Here is a 23,411-nt window from a genome sequence, read left to right as displayed (position 1 = left end):
ACGTACGCCGCGTTAACAGCTTAAATGCAATACGCTCGTGACGGTAAACAGGAAAGGACGCGCGTTTCATAATATTACAAAAGAGAGCGAGACGCTCCGTATAGAGACGCTCGTGCGAAACCGCACACATTGTTGCCCCGCGACCCTCGCGTGTCTAATATTCATCGGGAAGTTGGACTCGTTCGCGCTGATTTGACATGTATTAATTATATAACAGCTGTAAGATGGTCGACGATTAAGGCCTGGGTGTTAATCACGGAGTCTGACATTCGTGCAACTGATACGACACACCAGCCCAGCCTTGTATCTCGTGTCCGAGCACAGAACGAGAGGCAGGTTTTTCTTCTTCTCTTCTTCTTCTTCATCGTCATCTTCATCATGTGTTGTTTTCGTCCAGCGCTCGATCTGCAGAAGGATGTACGATGAGAACGAGGACTTGTCAGATGTGGAGGAAATCACCAACATCAGGGGCTTCAGCGTGGAGGACAAACTTGAGAGCAATTCGTACAACGGCGAATTTGTTCGGTATATGGAGGGAAAAGGTACTTTTTTATGCGTGCTTATTGCTAAATTGCATTTATTGCATTCTTAAACACCGGGGTTTCTGTTCTCCTGTTGGCACCTGCACCTGCAAATATAAGTCGTGCTGTTTATAATTTGATGTTAAATGGTTAAAAATTAAGATTCTGTCACTATTCAGTCACCCTCAAGTTGCATCAGACTTGCATGAGTTTTTTTGCTCCGTTGAACATGAAAGATTGTAGTATAAAATGTTAGTAGCCTAAATAGTATAGAAATCAATGGGCACCAATGGGTTACCCACACGCTCCAGAACATCATCTTCTGTCTTAAGCAGAAGAAAGAAACTCATACAGGTTTGGCACAATATACATTTTGGGGTGAACCATCTGTTTAGCAATAAAGCTGCACACTTTTAAACAAAATCATATTTAAGTCCTTTTTATATATATATATATATATGTATATAAATCAAATTAATTTGCAAAATTAAAATTGCATTTGTTAATGGACTAGTTTTGACAATTAAAGACAAAAATTGTATTTTAAATCTTGGCTGCGTTGCCTTTATGTGAAACACCTCTACATGCTTTTTTTTTTTTTTTTTTTTTTTTTTTTTTTTAAATTAAATCTGAACGGATTTGATTTTAAACACGGTCTTAACTTTTTTACCATCCTAGATTTTACTTATGAATATGTTCAAAGAGAGGCACTCTGAACTCCTCTCGTATTTAAAGCCAAAGATGGACTGGGAATTAGGTAAGAGCAAATTAAACTGTTTATTTTCACACATTTCTATACATTTTACATTTTGAATATCTCATCTGAATTGTTTAATGTACTACAGCATGCCTGAGCCAGAATTTACTGTAAGTGAAATCAAGAATTTGGTTGGTAAGTACACTATTATTATTATTATTATTATTTATAATTTTTTTTTTTTTAATCTCTCAATTTTTAAATGAACGTTCAAAAGTGACTGTATTCAGTCAGAGAGCAGTAAAATAACTTAACTAAAACTAAAGATGCATACAATGTTTTAATTTTCTTTGTTTGGGACTTTTATTGTGCTTTCTCACTTTTATATTGCCAGTATCTAATCAAGCCTTGCATAATGCGGGAACAGGACAATGTTCTGCAGCTGTATTACGAAACACGTGTGTGCTGGTATTATGAAGAGTACATATGCATTTGTTTTTCTAGCTGATCAATTTAATGTTGTTTTATATATACAGTCCATCTTACTCCTTATCGGTGTTGAGCAAGAGCATAAACCTTATGCTCCTCATGTTTATTGACAGATTTATGGCCTGCACATTAATTTATGTTGCTGGTAAATAACTTTAATTATCTCTGTGTGATTTAATCCTAATACAGAAACAGTAATGAGTATTTATTGGCTGAGCAGTCTTGAAGATAAAGGTTCGAGTTAAATCCAAAACGTTTAAACTCTGTTTGTATAACTTCACAGCAAGACCTGCTCAGAAAATACAATTAAAAAGAACCTTTACGCCCTCTAGTGATGATACCATGCAACTACAACTCTAAAAAACTTTATTTTTATAATTATTTTAAATCATCTAACTTTGAAAGTCAGTTCTGCCATGAAATAAAAACACAAAGAAGATAATTATTATTATTATTTTTTTTTTATCAGATTTTTAATTTTTTTTTAAATGTCAGATTTGACAAAAAGGTCTGAGTTTACATCTCGCAACTTTTTAGTTTTCTTCAGAATTGCAGGAAACAAATAAGCAAGCTGTTTAATGCATTACGCTGGTTCCTTAATGCATTACCGGTATAATTAATCTTTATTCAGAAACACCATTTAATAGAACGATTTATTAAAAAACAACCTGTCCTAATGGAGAGGAGTGGCCCAAAAGTGTTTGTTTCTGGGTGGACGTCCAGGCAGCAGGCGGGCTGTTGACGTGATGGACGTCAGCACACAGAAGGGCTCCGAGATGAGCATGGCGCAGTTCGTCCGCTACTACGAGACGCCCGAGGACGAACGTGACAAGCTGTTCAACGTCATCAGCCTGGAGTTCAGTCACACCAAACTGGAGAATTTGATCAAGAGACCCACTGTGGTAAGTTCGTTTGGTGCTCTTTAACATTCACACAGCTGCCATTTAAATCCATTTAAACGGTTTAAAACGACACCGTTAAAGCAAATCTTACTTATGAGTGCTACGTGTGTCAGTAAGTGTGAATGTAATTGAGCAGATGAGAGCACGGATACCAGTAATGAATTGGTAATATCAAGCAATGATATTTCCACGTGCATTTCAATCTTATTAATTTTTTTGGGGGGTAATTTGTTTGCAATAAATCGTCAAACAACCCCCCCAAAGTTAACTCTCCTTTGAAAGTAATGCTTGTTTGATGAATTTGTGAAAAAACTCAATAAAATACACACACTCCCCGAAAGCCTTATTTTTGGTTCGATTCCAAGTCAATATTTCTCTACTGAACTAATAAAAATAACAGGAGCACATAACGCAATTACTATATATTTAAAAATAAATATGAAAATTAATATAAACATTTAAAAAAAAAACCCCTAAAATAACTCTGCATGTTCTGCTGATATTGTTACATGCAAAGAGCAACCGTTAATATTAATGTTTTAAAGTTAGGAATTGCAATTAATGCCTCAATTAAATCCAGTTGTGAAGCATTTAAAAAAAAACCTTCCTTAGTCTCCTTCTTGTTTTAATGCTGTCTCTTCGTTCAGTGTATTTCTGATTGTCTTTAGGTGGATCTGGTGGATTGGGTGGACAATATGTGGCCGCGGCATCTTAAACAGAAACAAACCGAAGCCACAAATGTCATGTCTGAGATGAAGTATCCCAAAGTTCAGAGGTAATTTATTTTATTTTATTTTGGGAAACAATTAGGAGGGGACCTTTTTCAAAGACCGCTGTGCTGCCTTTTCACAGTTGTAACCATTTCAAACCATCTAGGAGTTTAAATAAATAACATAAATATGCATTTATTTATGTACCTATATTTTGTGTTATATTATCTTGCCATTAAAGTACAGTTAAACACTGCTTAATGCCGCTGTGTGGGTGTTACTAATAGATTCTCAGGGAGGGATGGCAAATTTGACATCTTTCTCAATATTTTTTTTTTTGGTCTTTTGCACAGTAAACAACATTTATTATTATTATTATTATTATTATTATTATTATTATTATTATTATTATTGTGTGATAGTATTAGAGCGAAAGGAAATGCTAAAATTATATTTATAGTAATTTCTGTTCACTACTATAGAAGTTTATCCAACTATAACAACCACCGAGAACCACTGACTTGTGACAAAGGGTCATTTCTTTTCTCCTGTTTTTCCCGAGTGTGTCCCAAGAAATCAAGGCTCTGTAAATAGCAATAAAGATCTGGTGAAGAAAGCTTAGATGTGACTCTTTTCAATTTTTATTGAAAAGTTACGCGCAATATTTCAACGCCCGCGTAGTAGTAGTAGCAAGGTTAAGCTTTTTTTTGGGCTTTCAGACACAGCCCAAAGCTTGTTGAGTCAATCTGAAAACGGCGTTAGTCGAAGATGAGGTCTGCTCATTTCCCACAGTCCCTTGCTTCGCTCCTCGGCGCATGCTGCGCATTTCTTTGGCCCGCAGCTGGCTGTGACTCCATCAGGTTGCTAGGCAGCACACTTCTAATGCGGAGAAGAGGCGGATCTTCACGGGCCGCTGCAGTATCCCAATGAATCCTCCTCAGCCAATCAGAGCACAGCATAGGAGCATTTCCTGCACAGGAAAGCCCACACTCGCTCTCTTTATCTCACTTTCCCTTTGACTCCCTCCTCCCGACTCTCTGTATTCATTGAGCTCTTGTATAAAGGAAGAACTCTGTTCTGAAAGTCAGTTTTGTTCTTTTAAATCAGATGTCAGAATGGCGAAGTGCCTCAAATGGAGATGAACATCTACCGGGTACGTGCGTTTTATTTCATTGCAAACTGTGGGAAGATAATGTAAACAATCCTTAAGAGGTCCCGTTAGGGTTGGGAACAGTTCGCTCAACTTTATGGAAGGGTGACCGATAATTTGCGGTCATTCCGGTTATGGTTATGCGGTCTGTTGTAATAAATGGGTTGCGTGTGTAGTCTGAAATTCGAAAAGCTCCCTCGGCGTGTTTGATCACATCAAGGTTATAGTTTTGTTTTGGCTGCTTTGGTGCGTCATGCCCCTCGCTGACTGCTCTGTGGGATGGATGACACGGGATGTTTTAGTTACTAAATACGCTGTTTGAGATATCTGTGTTCATATAGCAGAATTATCGATCGCATTTCGCATTGCTTTGGTGCCATTATAGAATGTGAAACGCTGCTCGAGTATCTTGAAAATGCAATTCTGCACAAAAATAAGAGGAGATTTGAACAACCATAAATAGTCAGATTTAAATATGATGTATATTATATTTGTTTCCCATGGGGTACCTTTTTATATTAATAATATACATTATTTTTAGGTATAATATAAAACAAATATTTTAGTTTTGTTGATTTGATTTAAATTGTTGTTTTTAATTAAAATATGGTCCACATGGGGTCATTTTTCAAAATAAAATGTTACATTTAACATATTTAAATAATATTTAATAAAAATACTTTTATTAATATTAACATTCTATTAATATTTCACATGGTCATTTTTATATTACATTTAAAAACAAAGCTTAAATTAAATGTTAAATGTAATACATTTTAAGTGTGTGTGTGTGTGTATACATATATACAAAAATGTTTCAATATTACGTTTGGTTTTATCAAATATTATAAATCACTTCAAATGATTAAAAAAAATGGCTAGATTGCATTATTAGTCTTTTGTGCAGGTACTATGTAGTCAGTGATTATTTATTCATAACCTTTGATCTAAGAGCTCCAGTTATAGGATGTAACCTCTGCGGGTTCAGGTTGCAAGGTATGATCCTAGTGTTACCTTCTGCAGCCTGCAGTCAATGAGTGCTTTTGCCTCGTCTGTATCATGGAAAACATCTGGATCCAAGCGCTCAACGTGCTTGTTTGTTGATGCTGTAACAGATGATGTCATCCCCAGTGACATCATCTGACATTTACACCGCGAGAACGTAAGTTGGCACAGTCTGATGGGCGAAGATAGCCGTCCGTACTGATTAACCTGTCAGTTACACGTCTAACCGTCGTGGGATCCATACTTCGGCGGCTCTAAATTTAGTAGTCTCATTTCTCAGGCCCTCAACCATCTGCGTTTGCGCCTAAATTGATGCCTAATCATTTTTTAGTTCACGATGCCCTGCGGTGAGCGGTGCCTTTTGCTCATTAGAGCTAACTGATTTCTCCTCTTCCTTCTTCTTCTCGCGGCTCGGCGGGGCAGATTTTAACCAGACGCCGAGGCAGTTTGGGGTGTGATTAATTTCGCTCCTTGCTAAACGCAGCGGATGACAAATGCATAAGCCGCAAATAGCTCCCAATGCCCGTTCTGCTGCTGAGACGGTTTTATCTGAAACTAACCAACCGCGTCCGTGACTATCGCTCTGTGTGTTTCGAGAGAGAAATTTAGCTTTAATTTATAGCTCAAACTGTTTTTTTTGAAGTCACAACGTCGCGCTGTGCTTTGATAATGCTGCTGATTGAGAAGGGGAAATTCCACTGTATATGGTTTTGAAGGAAATATTAATTTCGAGTTGGGAGTCGGACATTCCTGGTGTGGTTACTCCCAGTTGCAAAGACAGCCGTTTTTTTGGTGAGGACTTATAAACCGCATTAGGGATTTATCGCTCTTCTTTATTTATGCAGATGTTGCGAATCACCCTTGTACTTTCCCCGTTTCTCTTTTTCTCTAGATACTGTCTGATGAGCGTAAAAGGCTGTTTCACTGACTTCCACATCGACTTTGGCGGCACATCGGTATGGTACCACGTCTTCAAAGGAAGAAAGGTAAGTGTTGTCCTTTTACTATTACTGTGGCGGTTTGTTTATGCTATTACTTTCAATACAATAACGATTTTGTGCAGGATTGACTTTGCTTGTGATCTGTGAAGATCAGGTATCTGGAGGCCCTGTAAATGAATCTCTTCCCTGTTTGCATTGTTGCATCGCCGCTGGGGCTGCCGCGTCAGCAGAAATGGTGCTTGTGTGTGTGTGTGTTTGTTGGAGAGTATCAAATAATATCTGCTCAGAAAGGTCAAACAAGAGTGCTGGCGTGTGCATGAAAGAAGGGAGTGACACATGTATGACTAAAGGAACTTCTAGGAAGAGTTGTAGGAGTTTATCCCCATTATGCAATCCTTCTGCTTTCACCAGAGAAATTGACCTATTTCACTTGCAAAGAAATTGCAAGGTCATGAGCTTAGTAACTCACATTTTAGTCATACAATATACGGCGGAGTCCAAATGTTTGACCGTTAGTGTAATTCTCTGACAATTTCAAACATGTTAGTATGTTCATGTTAGTCGCAACACTTTCAAAATCAAAACTTTGGGTTTTGTGAATATTATTTTATGAACATGAACAATCCAGAAGATTACAGGCTCTGTGTAGTTGGGCATGTCTGCTCTGTGTGATGAAAAATGTTCTTAGGAAGTTCTTGACCAATTTAGTTTTAATTTTTTTTCTTTTTTAAAAAAACGCAGAATTTGAACGGCAGACAATATGTGGGGTCTGTTTGGATTATATATATATATATATATATATATATATATATATATATATATATATATATATATATATATATATATATATATATATATATATATATATATATATATAATGGTGTACTGTTGATGCCCAGGTTTTGTTGTGTTTGCCATGATGTCTTCTACACATTGTCTGAAGGTTAATGCTCCATAAATTGCCCTGTGAAGGGGCAAGTAAAGATATTATTATATTATTATTATTATTACTACTACTAACAATGAACATATTAACACATACTCATAAATACTGTAACAGATGTATCGCTCATTTTTAGGTAATGCATTAACTAAGGTTAACTAAGCAATGTTATTATAAAGCGTTGCCCACATTTTAGTATTAGCAAATATTATTAGTAACCATTCAAAATTGGCAAAAAAAAGATTATAGTAGTCAAGCACTAATAGTCAAGCATGATTCATTTTATGTTACGATGTTTTTAGAAATCCTAAAATGTTCTCATGATCTTATGATTTTTTTTTTTCATTTAATAATCATAAGTTTGTCTCATTTGTTGTTTTTACGGTAATGTTTATTGTCCTAAAACTTTTATTTATTTCTTGATGTATGTGAAAACATTTGGGTCAGATTTTTGAACCACGCTGTCTGCTCGTGAATAAATGGAAGAGATGAATAACTTGCACAAAAAGGCATAATGCTGACGCGAGTTTGTGGATTATTCATTTTAAAGAAGAAAAATCATATCCCCGTTTAGAATCACACCTGCATTGCTCTCTCGTACGTTCTCCAGGTCTTCTGGCTGATTCCCCCAAGCCCAAACAATCTGTCTCTGTACGAGGACTGGGTGCTGTCAGGCAAACAGAGCGATATCTTCCTGGGTGACCGTTCAGACGGCTGCCAGCGAGTGGAGCTGAAACAGGGCTACACCTTCTTCATCCCTTCAGGTGACGCACTGAACTTGAGTGCATAATAGTGAAGAACGGAAGAGGAGGACACCAACGAAAGCCGCTTTGGATTAAAGTGTTTGCCAAATACTGCATTGTAAATGTGATTTCTGAAGCTGTTCGATCACCTTCGTGCTGTTTTCTGTGAAACACAAATTCTGATGAAGCTCCTTTTCAATACAACAACATCTCTTGGTCATTGATTATGACCATCGATCTCTAATGTCCAATAAGGACAGTAGAAGCCATCCCAATGAAATTTGTGCTGTCTTCCTAGGTTTAGAAAGTCATACAATAGCTTTCTGCGAGGAGCGGACAGATTTAAGTAATTATACCACTGAAGCTCTGAAATGTCATTTGTACCTGCGTCGGGATTTTGATAATTGCATTGGGACTTTAGTGATAACATGCAGAATTGAGCGTTCACGTTTTTGTTCTGGTGTGCGTAGGTTGGATCCATGCCGTCTACACTCCAGAAGACACCCTGGTGTTTGGCGGGAATATTTTACACAGTTTCAACATTCCCATGCAGCTCACCGTCTACGAAATTGAGGACAGAACAAAGGTAAAGGATTTATTTATCTAAAAAAAAATATAGACCGTTTGATTATTTGATGCTTTTCTAATCAGTGTGCATCTTTCAGAAGTTTTTATTTATTATATTTATGAATATACTGTAAACAGTGCGGGATTACTCACAAATTTGTTACTGATTCCAAATTATGTGACAAAAGTTGTAGTCAGAAAATGTGCAATGTAATAGATTAATACAGACTACTTTTTGATTACTTTTGACCTAACTTGTTTATTACACCAGTTGTTAACATAATCTTGTACCATATTGATATGAAAATGCAGAGAAATAACAACAAATGTAATATATTTTCTTAACAACATGAAGTGCATTTAAAAACGTTGCATCACAGTTTCCCAAACCGAGGTTTGTAAGGAAACTGCAGGGGTTTAATTAAAAGCTAAATGTCAATGTCATACTTAATACTATAACTTATGACCTTAAAATATCAGGGTGAAAAGTTTGGGAATCACTGCATTAAATGTAAATAAGAAATAATTAGCATTTCAACATGTTTGTAATATACTCATAATATGTAATCAATAAAATGTAACTAGTATGTAAAATGTACTTTATGAGTATTATATAATGTATTGTAATATAATCTAATTACAAGTAACACCAGAACCTTTCCATAATCAATGTTGTCATTGCACTAAAATCACTTTTGGTTATTCAAATAAAGCTGAAAGAATATGTACTTATTAAATATTACATATATATTATAAATAATTGCCTTTGCAACTAACTGAAATGTTTAAGTTGAAGTACAAAAATTAGTGAAACCTAAAAAAAATAAAAAATAACATATTAAAGCTATATAGAAATTCTAAATAAAAATGTAATTAACATGACAAAAGTACAAAGCTAAAATGAAAACTGAAAATATAAAAATAAAAGCAAAATATTAACAAATACTTTCATAGTGTATAAATATTGGTGCTTACAAATGATCAATCGATTAATAATTTAAAAAAAATTTTTTGTATTCTTAACAAAAACGTATATTTTAGATTTTGATTAATCATTCGAAAACACTAATAAATAACGGCCAAAATCAATGACAGGAAAGGTCAGAGTGTGCATATATTTGAGAGGACTGAGCCTAAAACAAGATCCTCTCACTTCTGATTGGCTCATCTGCCGACGGTTGAAAGACTGGACACCTTTGATGTGTTGTGACATTTCACAGTGACAAACCAGTTACAGCCGCTCACTTTCTGCCAGCAGAACCTCTTGGAGACTTTGATGTCTCTGCAGGGCTTAGAGCCGGTGGGCCGGGCTATTTTTATATTTGCTAGACAGAGCAGGCAGAGAAGAAGACGGATCGTGGCACTGGCTGTGTTGTTCCAGGGGCTGCATTATTGCAGTGCTCTAAATTTAGCACTGGCTGAAGGAGGTATGAGGGAATGAGAGCACAAGCCCTCCATAACTCTGAGAATGTGAGTTTTCTCCCTGGAGAGGAGCCGGAATGGAAAGATATGTGCATGAGAAGCATCTTAGTCATGTTGCCGTTTTTCTCATACGGCAAGAGCCAGCTATTATGAAACCAGCTGTATTATGTAGGGTTTGGGTAAAACTGTTTAATAAAGCTTAATTTCTTAACATTAGTTAATGCTTTGGCTAACAACGAACAGCAATTTTAACTGTAGTTTAATGCCAATTTATAGTGCGCTCATTCATTATATATTAACGTATGGTTATTTTATACAATTGGAAATCTTAACATTTGATAAATTTGTAAAAGGTAATCACAAAATGGCTTAGTGTTATTATCAAATAAAATCGGATTAATTACATCAATCAACAGGTACATACCATACCAAAATATTAATAATTAAACATTTTGGTGTACTATTAATAATATTTTGTTAGACATATTGGCATAACTTTTCAAATCGGGCCGATGCCAGTATTTCCATTTAAAGCACATATCGGCCGATTCCGATATCCGTCCGAAAATATTGTGCAATTAATAAAAATACATTACTACTACAAAAAACAAATAAGAAGTATAAAACCAAAATCAATAATTTACTATAAATGTCCATTAGTAATAGTGTTAAAGGTGCAGTGTGTAATATTTAGGAGGATCTGTTGACAGAAATGCAATATAATATACGTAATATATTATTTAATGAGCTATTTATATCTACATGCACCGTGGGAGAAATTTAATGTATTGCAACAATTTCTTTTTTAATCTAGCAAACCCAATTTTGGACATAAATACTTCTTTTAACTTATCTATAAGCGGCGTTATTGAAAAGCGCCGCAACCAACGTGAGCGCAACAGTCAAAACGCTCCTGTGTTTAAAGAGAAAAAACTATGTGAGATATCACTACTGTACGTCTTATTTTTAGTGTTTACTTCATTTGTGACAGACTAAAAGCTGCTGTTCATTAGTTTCACAGAACGTTTATTATTAGCAGTCCACTGGTTTTATACCGTCAGAAGTCAGAAAGAGCTTTATTACCAAGTACGTTTACACAAACAAGGAATTTGACTTGGTGACGGGAGCTTCCAGTGCAGAGGAAAGTGCAAAGTATGCAGTAAACATAGAAATTATACAGCAGAAAAGAAGCATAACAATAATGCATTGAGTAAAAACATAGACAAATGTAACTGTTTAAGATTGCACAGATATATTTCCAATTGTGCAGTTTTCAAATGTACGATTTTTATGTATAAAGACAGAAAGCTCCATGTGTGATACAGTTGGAATAGAATTTTCTTTAACTGGAGGATTTTTTTGAATTTTTTTGCCCATCCTAGCTTGCTAAAAAAATTGTCCCCAGCTTGCTCTTTAGTTGAATCTCTAATCTCTGCATTCAATGATGTATGCTAAGCTATGCTAAAAGCACTATCGCCAGACCTGGAGATAGGCTAAATGGATTAAAAAATGGTAAAACTCAACTTATCAACTTTGGGAGAGTTGATAGAATAGAATGGGCCTATTTTTATAAAAAAGAGTGTTTCTTTAACTCATTTTATATCTGTTTCAGGTGCACTCGAAATTCCGCTACCCTTTCTTCTATGAGATGTGCTGGTATGTGTTGGAGAGGTACGTGAACTGCTTGACCAGACGTTCGCACCTCAGCCTGGAGTTCCGCGTCCACGCTGGTGAGTTGGCTAAGCTGAGAGCAATATGCAATGATAAACATAACCAGAAGTCATTTTCAAGTAATGGAGAGCATTGGCGACGCACCAAGATCAAGATTGTGCAAATGTATAGTAATGTGATGAGGCAGCTACTGCTGGAAGCGCAGATGGTGAAGCAACCAAAAGAACAGCAACTTGGTGACATCCTGCAAATGAATCATTGTCAGAGTGAACGTCTTTTAATTCTATGCAACGGAATAGCAGTTTCTGTCCTAACCAGGCATGACGAGTCATTGTGGAACGGGTTTTAAATTGCCAAGCGCTTGTGTATGAGGGAAGATACTAATGTATGTGTGGGAAGTGGGAGTAAGAAATGACTTGTGGGATTCCCATAAATTATATTTTTCTGAAAAAAGTTACTTAAATGTATTTGACATTTTAAGGTATAGAATGTTGCTAGTCTGTTGCACAGAGAAAAAGTAACCATTTACAGGCACAGGGTTAGATAGCAAGGGAAAGCACCATTTGACTCAAGTGACAAATGCAACATGATGAGGTCAGAAGCATTGTGTGAGATTTGGAAAAAATAGCCTGTGACACTATAGCGAAAACAGAATACTGAAAACTCTGCATAGAACTCTATCTGTTGGTTTGATTGGGACAAAAGGTAAAAGTTGCAAGTGGGAGTGTGAGGAAAATTAATTTAATTTTAGCAAGAACAGGACTGAAAAATCAATCATTTTTTGTTGTTATCCAAGTAGCTTTTCTCTTCTGATATGATCTAGCTGAACCCAAGCTTGTAACCGAGAGTCTCGTCTCTGCACCTCGGCTGGACATGGAGGAGGACTCATGTGAGATGCGGTTGGAGAGGACAGAGGGGACGACCCAGCCGTCCTCCACTGTCCCTCCCTATCAGACCTTCAAGTCCCCGGCCAATGATTCTGAAGACAGCTTCAAGTCCCTGCCTTCTGAGTGTCCCAAGACTCCGTCTGGCTCACCTGGAATGGAACATTCCGGCAAATGGACACACTTGACAGAGTTTGAACTAAATGGACTCAAGGCCTTGGTGGAAAAGCTGGAATCCCTTCCAGAGACAAAAAAAAGTGTTCCAGAGGGCATCGAGGACCCACAAGCACTGCTAGATGATGTGAAGGTCTGTATACATTTTCCACTTGTCGCTGAGGTGCACACTTAAATCGTTCTTCTAAAAATGAAAGTTAATTAATGAATTAGCTACTCACCATCATGTTGTTCCAAACCCATAAGACCTTCATTCATCTTTGGAACTCAAATTAAGAATTGTTTGTCTTCACTATCTTTCTGGGCCTTGGACATGGCAGTAGCTGCATTGCTTTCTGTGCGGGGTCAGAAAGGTCTTACAGGTTTGGAACGACATAAAGTATTGTGCATGGCATTAAAAACATGCAAAGGATTTTAAAACAAAACAATGCACCTCTTCTTTTATACCAAATCTGAATCTGGTTTTATATCAATTTTCAGGCCTATTTGTAGACAGTTAATCTAATTAAACATTTAAAATCTTTTAAATATTTAAAATGTTCTAAAATATATATATTTTTATAAATTATCGTATTATAAATAATAAAGTATTCGCATTTATATTTCGCACCAAAACTATTTGCAATGGTTTTTGGTTTTATTACCAAAAATATTTATCTTTTTAAGTTTTTTTTGTCTGCTTCTTAAACAGGTTGTATTAAAGGAACACGCAGATGACAATCCAAAGTTGGCCATTACTGGTTCTCCTATTGTATGCTGGCCAAAGAAGACAGGCAAGGTATGAATGGATATGCAGAGTGATTAGAAACATTATAATGTGGCAGAGCAAGATTCTTTAATCTATTTTTAAGGTCAGTGATTTGATTTACATATTGCAATGTTTACAAGATTTTTGTTTAAAATGCCATTTTTATGTTCTACTGAAATAGCTGTGAGGCAAATTCTGTGGAAATATGAAGCAATGCATTTTAAAAAAGGCAAAGCGGAACTTTGCACTAGTATTTCACTGGAACAATGAATCGGTTTCAGACACAAAGGAAGTGTTGCCAGTACCCCAAAATTAGACCTGACCAATCACACGTAAACCTACACTTATAGACTTGTTTTGAGTTTATTTCCCTATTGAAAGTGACACACGCGATTGGATGTTGGCTTTTGTGCTCCCCCCACTCCACAACACTAAAACTGTCTCGACGACTAAAAGCCCAGCTGCTGAATTTTCATCCTCCATTGTGTCTGTCTTTTGTGATTAAAGACCATCTGTCCTTATACTGCCCCAACTGGCCTCTCTTCTTTACCCCATGACCCTGCTCGAACACGCATCCCTTCTGTTCTGCATGCTCGCTTCCTATTGGCCGCGTGCAAGCTGTATTGGCGACGAGCCTGTTTTGCATACTGCACACCCATTGGCTCTGCCGCTCTCCACTCCCCTCCCACTTCTTGTAACTCCCCCTGCTGCATATGGATGAGCATGTCTTGCTCTAGCCTGTGTGCTCTGATGGCTAAGGAACAGAAGGGAGGGCTGTGCCGTCTCTCAGCCAGTAGCAAGCTGGAGCTGCAGCCATGTCAGTTAGCAAAACGCTGAGAGGACTCAAAGAGCCATGGCCATGTCGCTGATCGCTGACGAGGAGGATTATGAGAACTCGGATGCTGAGCAGGTAGTAACATTGAGCTGGACCTGCGGGTCAGTAGATTTAAGAAAAGGAGATGCGGAAGGTTGCATGCAGCTGTTATTTGTGTGTTTTTGCATGTGTAACTGAAGTACACGTGATAAGGGAACTGTCAGAGCTGTCAAAAATGTTTATGGTGGCCACTGATAACTGCAAAGGACTAGCACACGAGTTCAGTTTTGAGCCCGGTGCTCGTTTGATGTCACATTTCTTCCATTTTGCTCCCTGAACTTGAATATCGAAGCAGGATGGTGAAACGTGAACCCAAGCTAGCGTTTCTTAAAGCTATAAGGTTTTGTTAGGTACTTTTAGGAGTTCCAGATGAAAGTGAAAGCAGTGACACTTCATTTGTGGAAGCTGCGATATTATGTTGGCAGCTACAAATGCTTTCTAACAGTCCCAGTTGATGTTGTAATGCACACTGCAGGGTTTCGAAGGCGTGTGGGTTCTTTGAATACTTTGCATATGTCTGTTTGTGTGGCTGCCCACGTGAGACTCTCCCATCGCTTGTTTTATGTTTGCAGTTGGGCGAATCCTTGATTCTCTTCCAGTGAATCCTTTTGTATTCCTTTTCAATTTAAAACACACAAATGCATTTCACCCCTAATGCTGTCACCACTGAGGAAAAGATGCAGCTGCTAGATTATGATCATTTAATCATGCTGTCATTACGATGAAATACAACTCCGTGGCTTTCGTAAAAGGATTGCAGTTTTTTTTTGTTGTTTTTTCTACTTTCGCCACTCGTTTTAAATATCTGTGTAGATCATTGTGTTCTTCAACTTCCTCAATTTCCAGGATATTTTTAACTGTTTTGGCCACAGCCCAACAAGGGCCTCTTTGAGCCGGTCCTGCAAGATGAGTGCATGGGGGAAGGGTGGGACAAAGAACCAACGTGAGTAAAAACAGTTCAGACATGTTCCTGTTGTGAACATATTTAGTCCTGGACCTGTAGTTATGAAAATGTAGATTTATGCTAATCCTGGATCACATGTCATTTTCAGGAAGTCAGATCTTACATCAACACATCTGGTCTTGGATGCTTTTTGAGGGTTGACCTCTACGCAGGTCATCTTTGAAAAACTATCAGTGAACCATTGGAGAACTGTGTATAAAAAAAAAAAAAAAAAAAAAAAGTGTAATGTCAGCCAGTAAATCACAATTTAGCCACTTTTATCTTAAAACACATTATTTACGAACTTAAATGACTTCCTAGTTTTTTGTTTTAGCAATTAATCCAGTTTTTTTTTGCCATTGCTGCTGGTCATGCAACATTTGCATGTTTTTGTGATATTCGTCACCCTAGTGAAAAGGCATTATTTTGCTGATATCTGCCTCATCCAGTTTTGTGAGTTTAGTTTTAAATATCAAGTGTATCTACACACCCTAGCAATTACATTTGCAATTGTTCCTGCAGCTGGGTGTGATTTGTGAATGTTGCAGTTGTTTTTGCAGAATAATTATTTTTAATTTGGCAATATTTCTTAACAAGTTTGGCAATTACATCTAATTTAATGATGGCATCACAAACCAATGTTTGAGTCAGCTTGTTTGTGTTTGTTTACCTTGGATATGCATTTATTTTGTACACACACACACACCTATACCAGACAGCAAGCATCAAAATCCATGTCTGCCCTTAATATCCACAGTAATCCTGTCTTAGAGATCTTCCATCACTGCAGCGGTTTTTATATGAATGCTGTCTTTTAATTTCTGCCCTTGTCAGCAAGCTGCTCTAACGATGTCCAGCAAAGCTGTTTATGCTATTAATCTACCAAAGCATATGCACACACACATACTTGCAAAGTTCTTATTGGTTTCACAATGAGAAGTGAAACATTTTCCTACTTGGATAAGATTAAGTTAAAGATTAAGTTTTTAACAATGAAATCAGTCATATGACTTAAAGCCTCCTCTGTTTGGCTTCTAAAATCTGCTCTGAACATCTGTATTTATTCAGAACATTTTGATTTGATATCAAAATACCAAAATGTGACGCAGTAAACCCACAAGGAGCTAGCGTTTTTATTTTTGTCGTCATTGTCACCAAACCAAAATAAAACTAAATGTAAATAAATTTAAATAAGCGTTTATTTTAGCCAATATCCAATAGATCCGAAAGATGAATGTTTTCAGAAAAACTAATAACATATTTGGCACCAGTAGCCCAATGGGCAGTGCACTGACATATAACGACGCTGTGTTACGGGCACCCCAAGTTCGAATCCTCAAGGACATTTCCTGATCCAACCCCTTCTCTCCCACTTCCTGATTCCTCTACACTATTATATCGTTGTAAAGTGAAACAGCAAAAATACCTCTGCTTAGAACCTTTCATTTTGGGTGGTGGTACTTTATTTAATTTTCAAGGTCCTGTCTTTAATCTGGTTGAAAGCAGCTCTTAAAGTCGTAAACTCAAGACATCCAACACATTAACAAGAGATATTAGATTTGGTCTGGAATGTTTTTCCCACTGGCAGTCTCTCTCTCTCTCCCCCGGCTCTGCTGACCACATGCTTGAATTTGTGCTTCTGTTTTCTTCCAAACTCAGTTTCATAACACATCACATCTGAGATGTTGTGAAACAGCAGTTTCTGCTTTGTAGAGAAAGACTGTGTGAGGCAAAAATCAATCCTACTACAAGCATCAAATTCAAAGCTCTGTGAAAACAGGACTTTTGACTCTGATTGAAGAGCTAATCTGAGCTCTCATGGGCAGAGAAATCCACTTAGGCTGTTTAAAAGAAATGTACCTATTGAGGAGGTCGGGTTGCACTTTCCCCCTCTGGCTAATGCGATTGTTCGTGTTTTCCTCTCCATTATGAAGGTTCATAAAGAGGGTGGAGGCCAGAATCATTCTCATCAATCATCCCATGGTCCCATGGTGCCATAGGAAACTCGTGTTGTGGGTGCTGGGACAGGCACGACTTCTGCTTGATGTAATGGGGACATGGCAACCCATGGGATGTGGAATATAGCTCTTTGAAGAATAATTCCCTCTGACTTACTTTAGAGTTTATAAGTGTTTATGTATTAAGCTTATTTGTGATTTAGAGTCTAAATGCACTGTTGCCATTTTGGTGTAAAAGATAAATAAAAGCTCTATCAAAAAGGAAACAGAATCAATAATGTAAAGTGCTTCACATTAAGGAGATCAAATGGCAATACAAACATGCATTTATTCTGACGTTCCTGCTACTGCTGCCCTCTGTTGCATAACGGCTAAATCAGTGTTGGAATATTTGTGTTTCTAAGGAAACACAGTTTATATTTATCAAGAAATGTTGTGAGGAATAATATTCGTTGGCTGGTTTAGTGCATGTTCCTGCAGCTGTATCCTGATTTATTGTTCTTTAATTGACTCGAGTTAATAACAACTGGGAATGTCCTCCAACTTTACTTGACTGACATTGTAAGCAGATTTTATCGGTATTCACAGAGTAGTAAAAATGCATTCTCATGTTCTATTCTCCGTTTTTTTTCTTTAAAGTGCCCCGAGGGCATATAAACAATTTGAATAACCGCGCATACAACTAAATCTGAACCATATGAACTCACTCTCAGAGTGTGGGGTCTGAAAGTTGATAGGTTTGTGTTCATTATGTTTGCATTCCCTTGACTATGTGGCATTGCATTTCATTACTGTTACAATCAGCAAGCAGCTCATAAACAGATCAAGTTCATCATGTCCTGGTTTCTAAACATGTTCAGTATGCTACATATAAAGCAGGTTGAGAAAAGCTTAATCTTGCATCTCCTTTTTCTTTTGGCTCTTGTATAAATAATTCTGTGGTTCTATATGTTTCAGCCACGGCCACTTAATCGGCCAAAAACAAAGATGGGCTCGTCTCCATCGGCTGCTCCAGGCTCGACAGCGGGAGGAGTGAAGCTCTCATCCAGTCGCGGTTCATCTAGTGCCCGGCGCAGACGGACACGCTGCAGGAAGTGCGAGGCATGCACACGCAAAGAGTGTGGAGAGTGCCACTTCTGCAAAGACATGAAGAAGTTTGGTGGACCAGGCCGCATGAAGCAGTCCTGTATCATGAGACAGTGCATAGCGGTCAGTTTGGGTACTCTCCATCAGATTTGACCATTGATCTGCTGAATCGCACATCTGGAGGAACTAATAGCCACTCTTTTTGTGTTTTGCAGCCTGTTCTACCTCATACTGCTGTGTGTCTGGTGTGCGGAGAGGCTGGGAAAGAAGACACAGTAGAGAATGAGGAGGACAAGTTCAACATGATGCTTATGGAGTGTTCTATCTGCAATGAGATCCTCCATCCAGGATGCTTGAAGGTTGTTTTCCTAATCAGCCATAATGGCATCAATAATCTTTCAAATGTCTTATTTTAGACATACAATGTTGTCTGTCTATTGTTCTTTTTCAGTAGAAACTTATTGTGTTCTGTTCTTCAGGACAAGGATTCTGGTGGTGTTGTAAATGATGAGTTGCCAAATTGCTGGGAGTGTCCGAAATGCAATCATGCTGGAAAGACAGGGAAAGTAAGCATCACTATTCTATCTAACGTACTTAAAAAAATAAAAAATGTATGAAGATGGTGATGATGCAACGTAATTGATATAAACTTGTCTTATTTTCTTTCCCACTTTTTGGTCACAAAGCAAAAAAGAGGCCCAGGGTTTAAGTACGCTTCTAATCTCCCTGGCTCTCTGCTCAAAGACCAGCGAATGATCCGGGATGTAAAGGAAGAGCCGGAATCAAACATGTCTACAGAGTCCTACACCTCTACTGTTTCACCTGTCATGAAAAAGATGACAGAACGAGAGGACAATCCTATCTGCAAGTCAGAAGACGCCTTTAAGACACGTTCCAAATTGGAGGACAACCCACTCCGCAAGAAGAGAAAACTCTTTGAAAAGGACTCAGACTCAGATTCCAATGTCAAGAAAAAGGTAGCAAGACAATGAATAAGTAAAAGCAAATAAGAGATGAAATATTATTTTTGCAAAGCATGTATTTTGACCCTCTTTTAAATCCACAGAAGAAGCACTCAAAGCCTGAAGATCTCTCAACCTCTATTGTCCTGGGACAGATAAAGACAGAAAGAGAGGATGATGAGGAGTATGATGAGGAGAACAGACAAGAATTGGAGAGGAGAGCCTTCAGTTTTGTGCCCTCAGAAGAAGAGGATGGAGATGATGAAGAAGAGGAAGAAGAAGAGACTATGAATGAGAAGAGTAGACGAGACGAGAATGGGAAGCTTGTGCACAAGACCTCTGCTGCATGGGGAGGTGACCAATCACAGGGCGGTCTTACCCAGGCGGGGCCCAGCAGTGACCCGGGTGTCGATACACAGTTGAGGAACCAGCGAAAAACCAAACGCAAACCTCGCCTGCCCAACAAAGAACTGAGCAAAGAATTAAGCAAACAACTCAATCAGGAGATCCAGAAGACAGAGGACTGTCTGGCTCATCAAAATGGCAGAGCGATGAAGACAGAACCAGACAGTGATGGAGAAGACAGAAAACCACTAAGGAATGGCAGTAGCCATCTGAGAGACTGGCTAGGACCTAAGCGGGAACTAAACGGATCCTTCAGGGAGCAGGTCCCGGTTAACTGGATCAGGACTACACCTACCCCAGTCATTAGGCCAACACCTTGTCGCTCTCCACCAAAATGTGTTCAGATGGAGCGCCATGTTATTCGCCCCCCTCCAATTAGCCCCCCTCCAGATGGGCTGCCCTTAGATGACGGGAATAATCATGTAATGCGGAGAGAGGTGTGGATGGCAGTGTTCAGCCACCTCACACACCAAGACCTCTGTGTCTGCATGCGGGTCTGTAAGACCTGGAACAGATGGTACGTCTTCCAATAATTAGTAAAGAAAGCATCATAATATGTTGCGCTTTTAAGTGTTTAATTTTTACTATAGAATTTATTTTATACCGCTACAGATACCAACAATACTACATAAGTATTCTTTACCTCCATTGATTTAGGTTTTATTGTTTTTTTTTTTTTAACTTGCTCTCCGGCTTAACCACTTCTTTGACCATTGTCCTGATTAATGAAAACACGGCATTGTATTTGATTCAATGGAATGAGACTTTCAACTGTGACTTTTAAGCAGCTTAGATGCTTAAGGGTTGGGTCCTTCATGTTAGGTATATTCCAAACAAGTGCCAAACTCGACACAGTAAAGTTAAATCTTCTGTCCTCTGTTTTTAGGTGTTGTGATAAAAGACTGTGGACCAAGATCAATCTGAACCGGTGCAAGTCAATCACTCCACTCATGCTGAGCGGCATTATCCGCAGACAGCCGGTCTCCCTGGACCTGAGTTGGACTAACATCTCTAAGAAGCAGCTCAGCTGGCTAATCAACAGATTACCTGGTACAGTCACACTTTTACTTACTCCTAAATTTGTATAACATTTTTATTTCAGTTCACTGTACAGCTGGATTCCCTTCCAACTGTTTTGACAAAGTGTATCTCCTGAAGGTATAGCCTTTGTACTCTACACCCCATTGTTGTTACCAGAGATCTACCTTTACTGTAAAGTTTAGTTGCAATTAAATACGCACAAACCAGTTAATAAATATCTGCAGGAACATTTGATAATTGCAAACAGGTGCTTTGGAGCAGGGTTGAAACGGAACTAAAAGTACATCTCCAACAGCATGTTTGGGCGTCCCTGATGTATGCAAACTCCACTCTCATGTCTGATACGTGCATGTGTTGGTTTCCTGGCAGGTCTGAGGATTCTGTTGCTGGCAGGCTGTTCGTGGGCAGCTGTATCAGCACTATGCACATCCAGTTGTCCTTTGCTAAGAACTTTAGATGTGCAGTGGGTAGAGGGCCTCAAGGACAACCAGATAAGAGACTTACTCTCTCCACCGACAGACAACAGACCAGGTACTGGATGATAAATATAATTGCTGTTTATGTTCAATTCTGACCCATTTAGAAGTCATTTATCCCTTATTTTGCCTATTCATAGCACCCCCATGTGAACACAGCTAGTAGTACAGCTACATTTCTGTTGTAAAACTCATTGTGAAAGATGTATATTGCTGTCTCTCAGGTCAGTTGGACAGTAGAAGTAAACTGAGAAACGTGGAGAATCTTTGTCTAGCTGGTCTGGACATCACGGATACATCCCTCAAGCTGATGATAAAACACATGCCTTCACTGTCCCAATTGGACCTTAGTTACTGTAACCACATCACCGACCAGAGTGTGAATATCCTTACAGCAGCCGGCACCTCGACCAGAGACTCTCTTACTCACATCAACCTTTCAGGTATTGCAGGAAATACTAAAACCCTCACATAACAGGTTAGACATGCTAACGGACAGTCGAGTGGCCTGGAAAACACCCATGCATACATTGCATGTGTATACACAAACTCATCTTAATCTGATAAGATTGCTATCTTGCAGTATTATGCATTGCATATTATTGAAATGCACGATGCAAGGCCACTACCCTTCTCTTGCTACTAAGATCAAGCGTCATTATTACGAGTGGCTTTGGCTCTAAATTCATTTTCTTTTGCTCCACAGTTTGTAACAAAGTTACAGACCTGTCGTTGACCTACTTCAAGCGGTGCGGAAACATTTGTCACATTGACCTGCGGTACTGCAAACAGGTGACCAAAGAGGGCTGTGAGCAGTTCATCGCAGAGATGTCTGTCAGCGTGCAGTTCAGACTGACTGAAGAAAAACTACTGAGCAAACTGAGCTAGTCAACAAAGACACACTGACAATAACTTGACCTAGAACCCAGGGAACTAACAATTTCAACCCTCCATTTTCTACGCTTTTTCAACACCGGATGTGTGGAGCCTAACACACTCAACAGAAAACCAGCAAAGAGAAAAACGGCATATTGCTAAACGGCACACTCCAAGCAAATGCCTGAACTCAACATCACAGCTCTCAAGTGAAGAAATGTATTCATCTCTGGTGGCCAATTCAGCCTTTCGACCTGTTTATTGTTTTCAATTTGTTTATGTTGTGCTGCTAAGGCAAACTTTTATTGGTTTTTTACGTTTACAAGGCACGGCTAGCAGAGCGTGCGAACGTTAAAATGCTGTTGAAAGGCATGTTTATTCATATATTTTGCATAAATGTTATATAGATATATATGAAAAAGAGGTTTTATAGTCACACGGTGCAGTGTTGCAGTGACAAAAACCGACTGTTATTTTCTTTCTCGGAAAAGAAAAATTCAAAATGCATGTGCTTTTTTCGTTACCATGCAAACGTTAAGCGTCATGCAGTGTTAATTTTTGTATCAGAAGGGATTTCACACTTTATGTGCAGTATTAAATGCACTCATATAAATATATATATATATAGACTTTATTGACAGTATTCAGTCAGTACAAAGTTTATTTTTTTTTCTACGCAGTAGGAAGTAAAGCAGATCCTATCTATACTAGCTATAGTAACTGTGCAGATGTTTTTGTAATGTTAATTTAAGATGTAATGTCTTCTAATGTTATAAGATGTTCTACAGGTACATTCTCTTTTCCATATTACTTACCTGGGCTTCTTTAATATGTATATATCTGGGGGAAAGAAGTATTTGCACTGTTTGACCTGAATAAATACTGATATTTTTTCCAGTAATTTTGTTTTGACTGCGTGGACATTTTGGTATATTTAGCGCAGGAAACGATATACAGCATTGAATTAGGCCATGTCATAAATTAAAATTCGGTTCGAGCAATTTTTCCCGCCTACACTTTTGCCGCTTTTTTCCTCACTCTCGTGTTAAGACCAAGTAAACATAATGCATTATCACGTAGACGGGCATACCTTAGGGAATCCGCGGTAAAGAATAACCAGCAAACATATCCGTGTATTGTGCCATGAAGAAAACGTTATATTTATCCGCGTCTGTTCCTATGACTGCGTTGCACTTAGCAGCCACTAGAGGGCGACGATTAGC

The 23,411-nt window shown here is 38.2% G+C and overlaps 1 protein-coding gene across 2 annotated transcripts in view; it reads left to right on the top strand.

Moving 5' to 3' along the window:
• LOC122352490 (lysine-specific demethylase 2B) overlaps positions 1–23,089 on the top strand; it is a 23,379-nt gene extending 290 nt beyond the window's left edge. Inside the window, exons 2-21 of one of the 2 annotated variants that reach the window (XM_043249898.1) lie at positions 398–542; positions 1,200–1,278; positions 1,367–1,413; positions 2,431–2,609; positions 3,278–3,384; positions 6,367–6,460; positions 7,969–8,122; positions 8,572–8,687; positions 11,703–11,820; positions 12,585–12,952; positions 13,511–13,597; positions 18,300–18,551; positions 18,644–18,787; positions 18,908–18,994; positions 19,106–19,405; positions 19,495–20,312; positions 20,682–20,845; positions 21,206–21,367; positions 21,537–21,755; positions 22,019–23,089. In XM_043249898.1, coding sequence (XP_043105833.1) covers positions 1,368–1,413; positions 2,431–2,609; positions 3,278–3,384; positions 6,367–6,460; positions 7,969–8,122; positions 8,572–8,687; positions 11,703–11,820; positions 12,585–12,952; positions 13,511–13,597; positions 18,300–18,551; positions 18,644–18,787; positions 18,908–18,994; positions 19,106–19,405; positions 19,495–20,312; positions 20,682–20,845; positions 21,206–21,367; positions 21,537–21,755; positions 22,019–22,200 — 3,597 coding nt within the window. In that variant the 5' untranslated portion in view covers positions 398–542; positions 1,200–1,278; position 1,367 and the 3' untranslated portion in view covers positions 22,201–23,089. Of the gene's footprint in view, positions 1–397; positions 543–1,199; positions 1,279–1,366; positions 1,414–2,430; positions 2,610–3,277; positions 3,385–3,943; positions 4,473–6,366; positions 6,461–7,968; positions 8,123–8,571; positions 8,688–11,702; positions 11,821–12,584; positions 12,953–13,510; positions 13,598–18,299; positions 18,552–18,643; positions 18,788–18,907; positions 18,995–19,105; positions 19,406–19,494; positions 20,313–20,681; positions 20,846–21,205; positions 21,368–21,536; positions 21,756–22,018 lie in introns of those variants that run through there. The other variant, XM_043249899.1, reaches the window with a different exon arrangement.
• Positions 23,090–23,411: the final 322 nt, after the last annotated feature.

This window comes from Puntigrus tetrazona, chromosome 10 (genome assembly GCF_018831695.1).
Source record: "Puntigrus tetrazona isolate hp1 chromosome 10, ASM1883169v1, whole genome shotgun sequence".
Classification (NCBI taxonomy): domain Eukaryota; kingdom Metazoa; phylum Chordata; class Actinopteri; order Cypriniformes; family Cyprinidae; genus Puntigrus; species Puntigrus tetrazona.
This window is presented reverse-complemented; position numbering and strand designations above follow the sequence as displayed.